Below are 12,371 nucleotides of genomic sequence, written 5' to 3' on the forward strand. Positions count from 1 at the left end.
CCAGATAAACTTGTGCAAAAATGTACACAAATATCTGTAAGTGATAACAGAGCTACCATCTATTTAATTGCTGGCTGGTCCCCTGGATGGACAGGAGTGGAGAGTGAGACTAGTAATTGATCAGGCAATATTTCCACTCCTGAAAGGGAGACTGTAATCACAGGACTGACTTCAGAAAAGTTGCTCTATTATTAAAGAAATAAAAGGTGGTCTTGTGTTTCATTAAAACGATTGTCAATCTTTTCCTCCTGATTAGTAAGTGTAAAGTTAATTACTATATATTTTTCCTGTCACTCCTTTGTGACATGCTTTTAGGTGGCCTGACAGCTGGCATGCTCTGGGGAGGTGACAGGTATAGCCTCATACCATTTCTTTAGCCAGACACGCAAGCTGTTTGACCTCTGACCTTTGTGTATTCACCCTTGACTTCATCAAGTCGCAGGCCTAGGCTTTCCTGCCCTGGTTTCTGTTCACATCCAAAATGTATCGACTAGTCAATTCTATTGTTAAGAACAGACCAAGTTCACAGACTTGCTATAAAAAATGGAAGAAATGAATTATTTTCACAACAAGAGGGTTGACATCAAACCAGCCCGCTCCTTAAGGCTTGTGTTTCCAAGCTGCCTCTTATGAAAAGCCTTTTGTGTGCTAGGGAGGCTGATTCTGCTTGCTTAATCTTCAATAGCTTTTAGCAAAAATTAATTTACTAAAACATGAAAAAGTACTACAAACAAAAATTTTAAAGATTACTCCCCTACTGAGGTACAAATAAGAAATGCATGCAAACTATGTTTATATCTTTTTCCTCTCTTTAAAAATTGACTTAAGGGGCGCCTGGGTGGCTCAGTGGGTTAAGCCTCTGCCTTCGGCTCAGGTCATGATCCCAGGGTCCTGGGATCGAGCCCCACATCGGGCTCTCTGCTTGCTGAGGAGCCTGCTTCTTTCCCTCTCTCTCTCTCTGCCTGCCTCTCAGCCTACTTGTGATCTCTGTCTGTCAAATTAAAAATAAATAAATAAATAAATAAAAATAAAAATTGACTTAAAATGTCAGCTCATTCTTTTGGAAAGATCAGGATATGTTCTTTTGAAGACAAAGACTGGAACGGAATACGGAAAATTTTAGAAAAGCTTTCTCTATTAAATTCAAAGTGGTAGGAATGCAAGCGTTTTATTTGGCTTTTGATTATTACTTGGGAGTTAAAAAACTAACGAAAGAGTAAGAGTGAGAGCTGTGTTGGGACGAGAGCATAAAACCTGCCTCTGAGGTTGTATTTCTGTTTCAGCAGATGACTGTACGCTAAGTACCGAGGGTGTTCGTGCTGCCCCGTGGTGCCGAGTGATGCTACCTGCGCTCTGCAGCTGGGCACAGAGCTGCTGGATCATGACGCATCCGGCCCTGACAGTCCTCTAGTGACACAGGTTAATTTCTAACTCCTTCGACTAAAAGGATTTCCCAGAGGCGGTAAGGAGACACAGGCAAGCCGGCGCAGGTCACTGTCCCCATCCGCTCCTGTAACCACGGAGCGTCCCCCCGCGGGCCAGCGGGCTCTGCGGCTCTCCCTCCCCGGGGGGCTGAGGGAGGGCCTTGCTCCGGGAGCGGCGCGCCACGCCAGACCCTGCACACCTGGCCCACCGGCCGCCCCGGACCGCGGAGGGTCTGGGCCTCATGCTCAGGCCCGCGGGGAAAAGAAGAGCCTGGGACCGCTGCCGCTCTGATGTCCCCGAGTTTCTCCTCCGAGGGGCGGGACCTCAGGGGCGGAGTCAGAGCGAGGGGCGGGGATAGGGGCGGAGGTAGATGTCGAGTGGGCGGGGAGATATCTGGGGGGCGGGGTGAAGGGCGGGGAGAGAGGAGGGGCGTTGGGGTGGGGCGGGGAGAGGGCGGGAAGAGGGCGGGGTTGGTGTGTGGAGCGGGGCAATAGGTAAAGAGAAGACAGGGAGAAGGCAGAGTCGGAGTCGGGGCGAGGGCGGAGAGGAGGGTGAGGCAGAGCAAAGGCTGGAGCGAGGACGGATCCAGGGACGAAGGACTGGCGAGACTGGGGGCGCAAGGTGGGCCGTAGGGAAGAGTAGGGGGCTACGGCTGAGTCGGGGCACAGAGAAAGTCGAGGGTGGGGGCGGAGCCAGAGCGAAGGCGTGGCGAAGGGCGCTGGGGGCGGGATCGGAGTGTGAGGCGCGGTCAAAGTTGGGGCGGGGGAAGGCTCGGTGAGGACGGGGGCGGAGCCAGAGCGTGGGGAGGAGCGCGGAGGTGAGGCGGAGAGAAGGGTGGGGCGAGGGGTGGGGCGAGGGGCGGGGCCTCCGGTAACGGTCTCGCGCCGTGCTGCGGAAAGGCTGTGGAGCGCGAGGCTAGGCGGGCGCGAGGAACGGCGGCTGAGGTGACTGCCCGGCCCGGGCGGCGCGTTCTCTGAGGCGCGGGGCGAGAGGGCCTGTGGCGCTGGCGGTGCGGGTCGAGTTGGGAAGCCGGTAACGCGGCTGTCCTTTCCCTTGCTGCCGTGTCGGGGCGCGGCGTCCCGAAGTGGGGTTCGCCCCGGGACGCGGGGACGCCCGGCTCCGCGGGGGTGGGCCACGAGGGGCGTGGCCGGCGGGGCCGGTGTGAGGCAGGGACCGCCGCGGTCGAGCGCACGGAGGCGGCTCCCGGCAGAGCGGCGGACGCCCGGCGGGTGCTCCCCGCCGGCAGAGCAGGGCCGGGCCGGGAGCGGAGGAGCGGGCGCGGGTGCGTAGCTGCGGGGGAGGGGCCCGCGAGGAGTGGGGGCGTCGGGGCCGGGAGCGCGCTCGGCCTCGGTCCGCTTCCGCCGCCCGCCCGGGGAGCACCCGCCGGTGTGGGCCGCGGGCGGGGCGCGGGGTTAGAGCCGGCAGCCGCGCGCGCCTTGTCCTCGCGCTCCGCGGCCTCAGCGCTGGGCTGTGGGGACGGCACACCCCGCCACACGCCTGGTTCCTGCGATTGTTGGAGATGCTCCTTCGGGCGAGTGAGGGCGTCTCTGTCCGGTGCTGTCTACACCCGGGGTGCTCTAGCTCGCCGCCCGGGACCGAGTCGCGCGCTCCCCGCGCAGCCGCGGACGCCCCGGGGGTGCCCTTTAACGGCGCGAGGAGGACGCCCGGAGCGGGGTGAGGGGGCTCGGAGACCCAGAGCGCGGGCGCGGCGCCCCCTCAGAGCCCTCCCGCGGCGCCGCCATCGCGTGACGTCGTCCGGGCTGTGCGTGACGGAAACGGTCAGTGTGCGGGTTTGGAGGAGCCGGCAGTTCACGGCCTGGAACCCCGACAGGGGCCGTACCGAGGGCCGGCCGCCGTGTGATGCTTCTGTGTCGCCCCTGTGGTGTCGAGCGCCTTCCGGGCACGAGACAGCCCCGACGGGCTCCCGGGGACCCTCTGAGCCCGCCTCCGCGCTGCTCCGGACGCGGCTTCAGATCGCGGCCATCCCCGCGCGCGGCGTAACCCGAGCCGAGCGTGGCTGTTGTTGCTGTTCTAGTTTATTTGACGGAGCGAGCGGGCGCAGGCACGGGGAGCGGCGGGCGGGGCGAGAGCGGGGAGCACGCTCCCGGCCTAGCCGGGGACTGATGGGGGCCCGTTCCGGGACCCTGGGATCCTGACCCGAGCGGGAGGCAGGAGCTTAACTGACCGAGCCACCCAGGCGCCCCTGTATTTCTTTTCTTGTTTTTGTTTGTTTGTTTGTTTGTTTTTGTTTTTTCTTATGATTTACCCATTTGAGAGACGGAGAGGGCACGTGCGCTCCAGCAGGAACCAGGGTGGAGGGGGAGGGAACGAGAACGCCCCAAGCCGACTCCCCACTGAGCACTCGTCTGAGCCACCAAGGGGCCCCCCCGAGATTTGCTGTATTTCTGGAAGTAGGCTTTGCGCTAATAAATATTTAAGTCCCGTTGAATCTTCTCCCACCTGAAACTCTAAATTTACGGGGTGCACAGGAACTGCTAGAATAGCGAGGTCCCTGGGGGGGTGCCGTTGGTTGTGTCTGACTCCGGGGTTTTCACTCTGGTTGTGAACTCAGGGTCATGACAGGTGCTGCTGGGGCAGCCTGCTTAAGACTCTCTTCTTTTCCCTCCGTCCCTCTCCCCCAGATTAAATAAATCAATCTTAAAAAAACAAGAAAACCAAAAAACCCCCAGCAACTCACATTCTGTGTTTTACCGAAACTAAAATGTCATTACACGTAAGATGCCTCTTGGAATCAGAAATACTGAAGTGTAGGGCGCCTGGGTGGCTTAAAGCCTCTGCCTTCAGCTCAGGTCATGGGCTGGGATCCAGTCCCGCATGGGGCTCTCTGCTCAGCGGGGAGCCTGCTTCCTCCTCTCTCTCTCTACCTGCCTCTCTGCCTACTTGTGATCTCTCTCTGTCAAATAAATAAATAAAATCTTAAAAAAAAAAAGAAATACTGAAGTGTAAAAAAAAATTGCTAACTTACACATTTTTTGGAAAGTAAAAGTTAAAAATTGGAACCTAACTGTACCATTCAAAACTGGAAAAGGACATTTTGAACCATGTTTTCTACAGATTTGATCTGTACTTACCCATCACTGTTATAATAAAAACTTTTCCCTGAGAGTGAGTAACATATTTGATGCTTTCCTATTTGCAGGGCGGGGAGTGTGTGTGCGCACACGGTGGGCGGCAGAGGGAGAGGGAGAAAGAGTCCCAAGCAGACTCTGCCCCCAGCGAGGAACCCCACATGGGACTTAACCCCACAACCCTGAGACCACCACCTGAGCCAAAACCAGTCTGACTCTGAACTGACTCCAGCACCCAGGAATCCCCCCAGATGATTTTTTTTTAATCTTGGAATTTTTCATGCATTATTTCAGTTATTTAATTTATTCATCAAACTTAACATTTTCTAAAATGTAGATTAAAGAATGGCAAACTCCTTTGCATCAAAGACCTTCACCACACTTTCAGATCTGCATCCGAATATGGCTAATCTGGTAAGTTTTAATAATATAGCAGTTTGGTGATTCTCTAGAGAAACTTTATGTGGAATATTATATTACATCAACATTATTTGTTCATGTGACACATGCTTGTAATTGATGAGTATATAGCTACTCATTCCATCAGTACGACTGTTGATATTAGATACCCCTAAGCTTCTTAGATTTTATGCCAGCTAACTGAAAATTACTTTCTTTTTTGTCTAGAGTAGGACCTTGTAGATATGACTAGCAGTTGTTCAAAATGATCAAGAGTTTAATTGTATTACTTTCATTAAATATTTAACAACAGCTCAAACTTAGCATTGTGAAATTAAAACATTTTTGCTCAGCAATATCTATTCTCTAATCAAACTATACATAAGTTATAGACTTAAATACTTGCCCCTATGTTCCTTTATATAACATAAAGGTACACAAAAGATGTATTTCTGAAATATTATGTGAAAACCCATTTTTTACTGAAGAGTTGTAGGGGAATTCAATCATTTCAAACATGCCAAGACACTTATGAGTCAAATAAAATCTAGGTGGAATCATCTTATGAGGTGAAGAACTGCCCCAAGCAGTCTGTTGTTTACATTTGGCATTTTTAAATCAGATTTCTTAATATGGGCTATATTTATATGTAACCTTGATATGCAATTAAAGTTTATTAATGTTAAAAATAGGGGGCCCAAGTCTTTCTGATAGAGGCCCAGAAAAAAAAGTAAGTTATTAATTTCCTCTTCAGCTAAAAGCTTTGCTGAATATTTCCATTATATTTTCCCAACAAAATTTGGTGAGATTGACATGCATATGGAATTTAAGAAATAACAGCAATATGTCTAAATGTAGTAAGATTTAATTAATACCCCGGCTAAAGATGTGATAGTCTTAAGAGCTTGAACATATTTTTTTAAAAAGATTGTTTATTTATTTATTTGACAGACAGAGATCACAAGCAGGCAGAGAGGCAGGCAGAGAGAGAGGAGGAAGCAGGCTCCCTGCTGAGCAGAGAGCCCGATGCAGGGCTTGATCCCAGGACCCTGGGATCATGACCTGAGCCCAAGGTAGAGGCTTTAACCCCCTGAGCCACCCAGGCACCCCCGAACATATATATATATATATATATATGTATATATTTTAAAGATTTATTTATTTGACAGACAGAAATCACAAGTAGGCAGAGAGGCAGGCAGAGAGAGAGAAGGGAAGCAGGCTCCCTGCTGAGGAGAGATCCTGATGTGGGGCTTGATCCCCTGAGCCGAAGGCAGAGGCTTAACCCACTGAGCTACCCAGGCGCCCCAAGTTCTAGGACCTTAGAGTTTAGATTTGTTGGGAGCGATGTACAAGTTTTGTTACAATCCAATTCATACTACTGTTTAGCATGTTTGGATTAAGAAGCTAAGCAATTTTATGTGGATTGTTAGAAAATCCTATATTAAAGAAAGCTCTGAAGACCATGGCAAATTAAATTGGATATACATGTGCTTTGAATGAATTCAGTAAGAACTGATAGCATAGGGTGGTTACTGTGCTCCCCCTAGTGATTGAAAATAAAGTAGAAACATGCTAAGTATTAAATGATTGTGTATGTAATAGCAGTTAATTGTCTTATTACTTTGTACTTTGCCTTGTAGAGTTGAACATTTATGAAGGTCTTTAAATGTTTGTTTGGAGTAAATATATTTAAATGGCTCCTATCAAAAATGTTTGTTAGAGGCAGTAAAATGTAACAAGTCCATGAAATTAAATTTACCATCTACATCTGTGTTTAATATTTGTCTTCTATAACCTTCTTGTTTTTCAGAAAATAATTGGTATAGTTATTGGGAAAACAGATGTCAAAGGCTTTCCAGACAGAAAAAGCTGAGTTCTTTTTAACTCTTTGCTTCATTTTTCATCAAGTGTGGCTTACGACTACAGCAAAGTGTATTCAAGGGATTGAGTTTCTCATTCCTGTTTAACTCCTTAATTAAGAGCAGTGTTCATTGCTCTGTTGTATGGTAAAGTACTCAATTTAAGGCCATATGTGTGTGGACCTTAAAATAATTTTTAATGATGTATAAGGCTGTTTGACCCTAGTAAGGACTCCACTATTTACGATCACTTTCAGCCCAAGAGATAAAAATACACAACTAAATCTAAGACAAAAGATGTTAAGGAACAGGGTTTTCAAGCAGGGATATGTCATGGTAGAGGAGCTTGGAAGGAGAGAAGTACAGCAGCGGTATCAACCAGACAACCAGTGAGAAATTCATCTTCCATATGTGGAAAATACAGTTAACTCTGGGTTTAGTGGCTCTTTGAGTTGCTTGAACTGTATAAAAGTTTTAGGATGATGGAAACAATCCAAGACTAAAATTAGATTTTTAAAACCAAGTTTAAAAACAAGTTTTCGGGGCGCCTGGGTGGCTCAGTGGGTTAAGCTGCTGCCTTCGGCTCAGGTCATGATCTCAGGGTCCTGGGATCGAGTCCCGCATCGGGCTCTCTGCTCAGCAGGGAGCCTGCTTCCCTCTCTCTCTGTCTGCCTCTCCGTCTACTTGTGATTTCTCTCTGTCAAATAAATAAATAAAATCTTTAAAAAAAATAAAAATTGGGGCGCTTGGGTGGCTCAGTGGGTTAAGCCACTGCCTTCAGCCCAGGTCATGATCCCAGGGTCCTGGGATCGAGCCCCGCGTCAGGCTCTCTGCTCAGTGGGGAGCCTGCTTCCCCCTCTCTCTCTGCCTGCCTCTCTGCCTACTTGTGATCTCTGTCAAATAAATAAAATATTAAAAAAAATAAAAATAAAAACAAGTTTTCAAACTTCTGTAGTTGACGCACAATGATAAGATATAAAAGGCCAAAACTAACATTGTAGTACCAATAGCTTTTAAACCGTCAGCACTACTTATGAGAGGTTACAGTATAAGCGCTTGAGGGAGTCAGAGTTGTAGTCAGTCAGACAATGATTCTGGCAGAAGACGTGAATTTTGTTTGAATTGCCTGAGTAGTTGTGACTCTGTTTTTTGTCTCATGGTGTAGTGACAGTACCTTAATTTTAATTTCATGTAATATTCCATTATTACATTTGATGTAAATATTTGTTTATGTCTTTACTTTACTTCATCATGATTAATTAGATCATAATTACCATTTGAATAGTTTGAGAAAGTCTATATATCTTTTTTCTAAACTCTGAAAGGAATAACTTAAAATACACAAATTAGGAAATTGTCAGTATTTGAAATGTTTGCTGAAATCCCAACAATGAAATAGAACTTTCACCTCACAGATTGTGCAGGTACATGATTCCTGTGGTGTTAGAGTACTTTTTATGATTATATGTACAGAACACCTTTTCTTGAGAAGATATCCTTACTGACTTAAAAAAAAAAAACCATTATACACATTACTACATTTTCACAAAACATTCAAACAGTACAGAAGGGCATAGAATAGAAAAATGAAATTCTTAATTCAACCCCCAGCTCTGTCCAGCCTAGTCCCCTCCCCAAAGGCAAATGCTAATTACAGCTTGGTAGGTATCTATAATTTATATATGTATGTTAGGTTGTGTACTTTTTTAATTAATGAAGAACAAACAGTAAGGACATTTTTATTTTGGAAAAAAAATGTACCTGCTGACCCCTAGTGGCTCCATGTACTAGCACACATTTATTTGTTTTGAAATAATTTATTTTTTTTAAAGGTTTTATTTATTTATTTGACAGAGATCACAAGTAGGCAGAGCGGCAGGCGGGGGCAGGGGGAATCAGGCTCCCTGCTAAGCAGAGAGCCCTATGTGGGGCTCAATCCCAGAACCCTGAGTCCATGACCTGAGCCAAAGGCAGGGGCTTAACTCACTGAACCACCCAGGCGCCCTGTTTTGAAATAGTTTAGATTTGAAGCATGACTTAGATTGAAACTGTAACAGAGAGAAATGGAGATCTAAACTAAAATCTGTATGGTTCAAGCTGACATGTCATTTCTCTCCAAATATGCAGATAACTGGGGAAAGGGAACAGAGGGATCAATAGTGAGGTGAGTTATCTACTCTGGCAGCTAGGAGATTGACTCAAGCATGACTTATCTTAGAATTTATATTGCAATAATATTTTTACCATGTGTTTGAGTATGTTTGTTATCATAATCATATTTGTTCAAATCTAAGATAAAAGTTTTCATTTGCATTGGTTTCCCTTAGATATTGGATCAGAGAGATACACTTTCAGTTTCACCATTCGGGACTCACCAACGCATTTTGTCAATGTGACATCCTGGGGCAGCGAAGGTTACATCAGGTCACTTTCTGACAGCTTTAGGGTTGGAGAGTGCGGTAAGTCGGCGTTGGTTCTTGAACTGTTTCTGTTACAGTATTAGTCCTGTGACATATTTGTGGGAACTACACTGAGGGAGTCAAAGTAAGACATCATTCATAATTCCTAAGAAACAAGTCATGCATTAAGAGCATAACACAAGGGGCGCCTGGGTGGCTCAGTTGGTTGGACGACTGCTTTCGGCTCAGGTCATGATCCTGGAGTCCCGGGATCGAGTCCCACATCGGACTCCCAGCTCCATGGGGAGTCTGCTTCTCCCTCTGACCTTCTCCTTGCTCATGCTCTCTCTCACTGTCTCTCTCTCAAATAAATAAATAAAATTAAAAAAAAAAGAGCATAACACAAACCTTTAGCATTTTATTACTTGAAACATATAAATGTGATAGTCATGTATTTTTACTAGGTAGCTTTACAGTCTTTGATTTATTTCAGATTTCAGTTTGCATCAATTCCTGTTGTTGCTGTCACCATTTATCTTTCAGTAACCATAGTAAGGCTGCTAAGTAGCTTTTGATAAAAGAAAAATTTGAACTTTTAATAGGAGTTTAAGAAGCTCTACTTTCAACATAGCAAATCTTTGGCAACATTTACCCATCCCAGGATCCTTCTGATGGTACAGTGTCATATAAAAAAAACCAGGGCTTTGAAAATGGATAGAGGTGGGTTCAGATCTTACTTCCAATATTTGTTTACATCATGGCTTTGAGAAAATTGCTTAACCTTGTTGGGCCTCAGTAGTGAATGAGTACCCTATAGATGCTGTGGGTCTTAAAGGAGGTAGTATGTGTGGTATAAAGTGTAAGTCGTTGTCCCTCAGTGGATGGCAGCGCTCGCCTCCTACAAGTAATGGGAAAGCACGATACCAGCTCCCTTTTGTAGGAGAAAAAAGAAGGGAAAGAGTAATGCACAGAATTAAACTACTCTCCAAAACTGCACAATTAGGCAAGCTATTACCCGTCTCCATCACTTAGCACTTACTCATGTATTTATTATGTCATATTATGAAGTTGAAGGGTTATACATTGTGTCTCTCTAGCTGAATAATAAAGTACTTGAACATATGGATTGTGAAGGCAGAAAACTTTGTAAACTCCACAGGGCCCAGTACAATCAGAAACTTTCCTTGGATGAATGCCAGTGCATTAGTTATATGGAGCTAAAGTTATATTTTGGTATTAAACTATAGGTTAATGGTTGTGAGGATGAATGAAGTAAGGGGTCTTTAAGCAGAAGGTTGACAATAATAATTATTATTTTTTAAATATATTTTTTAAGATTTTATTTATTTATCAGAGAGAGAGAGGGAGAGAGCGAGCACAGGCAGACAGAATGGCAGGCAGAGGCAGAGGGAGAAGCAGGCTCCCCGCTGAGCAAGGAGCCCGATGCGGGACTCGATCCCAGAACACCGGGATCATGACCCGAGCCGAAGGCAGCTGCTTAACCAACTGAGCCACCCAGGCGTCCCAACAATAATTATATATTTAAATAAGACCTTGGTGTGTTGGTGTGAAAAGATTACAGATTTTTGATTCAGAACAACTGTAAGTCTAGCCCTACTGGTTTCTAGATATAAAACCTCCAGAAAGTTATTTAACCTCTATGAGCTTCAATTTCTTCCATTCATAAAAAGGGGTTATCATGGAGTCGTGTGAGGAATCAGCAAAACAGACACAAAAAGGTCCAACAAGACCATAAGAAAACAGAACCCCTAAAATGTTCAGTCATAAGCTGTTAAGTTGTGGAGCAGAAATCAGGATCCGAGTTGTGCTTGGCTCTTTAGCCCTGTGGCGATTGTTTCCAAAGGCAACCATGAACTGGGTGAAGTTTATTTAAAGTCTATGTCCTATGGAAGGCCAGGTCGTAACCAGATTACAGTATGTTCAGTGTAACTAATCAATAAAACGATATTAATGCAGGTCCTATGTAGGAGTTTAAACACAAAACGTAAGATATCTGGGATCATATTGATGGTCGTACTGCAGGTTTCCTTCTCAATGACACAAGGAAAGGACTGCGAAGGGTATGCTACACTGACTCAGAAATTAGAAATAACATTGTAACGTTCGGTGTGATGTATACTTGTTTTTAGGTATCTAGTTACTTTTTTGTAATAGCATCTTACTTTTCCTTCTGTTGCAGTGATAATCGAAAATCCCTTGATTCAAAGAAAGGAATTAGAAAGAGAAGAAAAATTCAGCCCTGCAACTCCCAGGTAAATAATCCAGCACAAAGCCCACAGCCTTCGCATTGGAGTGACCGCTGAGTGACTGCTGTTTTGTCTGTGTGTGACAGTAGCAGAGAGCTCACTGATGGTATATGTGTCAATTTGAAAATTAGGAGTTTTGTTATTCCTCAAACAATTTACGTTGATATAGGATTGCATGAAAACATGGCTGTTTTTAGTACTTTTATTCTCAATTTAGAAAAATTTGCCTCTAGTCACATTAAAGCTGAACAATGAGAAAGAAAGGTAAATCTTGGAAGTCCTATAGAGTTATCACGTCCAAGTAAAACTCTGCCTACACGCTTTCCTATCTTAGTTCAGGTTCACTGGAGACAGAGCCCAGAGGAAGATTTTTGTGCAAGTGGCCTGTTGAGGGAGCGCTCTCTGGAGCAGCCTGTAAGAGTAATGTCAGGGGACAGCAGAGAGGCAGGTTTGGTGGGAGCTTGGCTCTGCCTGCCTAGCCCCAGAGGGAGCTCTGGAGCATGAGTGGCACCCTCTGAAAGGAAGGGACCGGGTGTTTGTGGCCTGGATTCACAAGTTACCGGTGGCACCCACTTCCCACCACCAGCATTTCTTCCTGAGGGCATCTCTCTAGAGCAAGGGGACGCTGATAAAGGGCTCTGAGTGGGCACAGCAGTCTCCACTACAATGACACCTGCACCCATTTTGACCCCTTCCCATCTACTGTTCTGATGTCATAGCAGACCCCACGTCTTATTTCTGTGCAGCTGTGCAGACTCCACTCTGCAAACACCAAGGGCTCATTCTGCACTATCAGCTTTTGCACACTCACTCCCTCTGTACTGAACAGTCTTCTCCCATCTGCTTTGAATGTTTGCTCCTTCTCCTCATTGATGTGTCACCTTGAATGTCACCTCCTCAGGCCTTCTCCATTTTCTCTGTGTAGTGACC

General features: G+C 46.1%; 1 protein-coding gene across 7 annotated transcripts in view; it reads left to right on the top strand.

Annotated features, from left to right (window-relative positions):
* The first annotated feature begins 1,908 nt into the window (after positions 1-1,908).
* The window catches only part of MEIOB (meiosis specific with OB-fold), a 30,531-nt gene continuing 20,068 nt past the window's right edge, over positions 1,909-12,371 (top strand). For 2 of the 7 annotated variants that reach the window (XM_044233229.1, XM_044233230.1), the window contains exons 1-5: positions 2,847-3,203; positions 4,852-4,928; positions 6,727-6,784; positions 9,103-9,234; positions 11,375-11,447. In XM_044233229.1, coding sequence (XP_044089164.1) covers positions 4,860-4,928; positions 6,727-6,784; positions 9,103-9,234; positions 11,375-11,447 — 332 coding nt within the window. In that variant the 5' untranslated portion in view covers positions 2,847-3,203; positions 4,852-4,859. Of the gene's footprint in view, positions 2,047-2,325; positions 2,370-2,846; positions 3,204-3,690; positions 3,837-4,851; positions 4,929-6,726; positions 6,785-9,102; positions 9,235-11,374; positions 11,448-12,371 lie in introns of those variants that run through there. The other 5 variants (XM_044233224.1, XM_044233228.1, XM_044233225.1 and 2 more) reach the window with 4 other exon arrangements.

The sequence above is a fragment of the Neovison vison genome, chromosome 14 (genome assembly GCF_020171115.1).
Source record: "Neovison vison isolate M4711 chromosome 14, ASM_NN_V1, whole genome shotgun sequence".
In the NCBI taxonomy this organism is placed as follows: Eukaryota; Metazoa; Chordata; class Mammalia; order Carnivora; family Mustelidae; genus Neogale; species Neogale vison.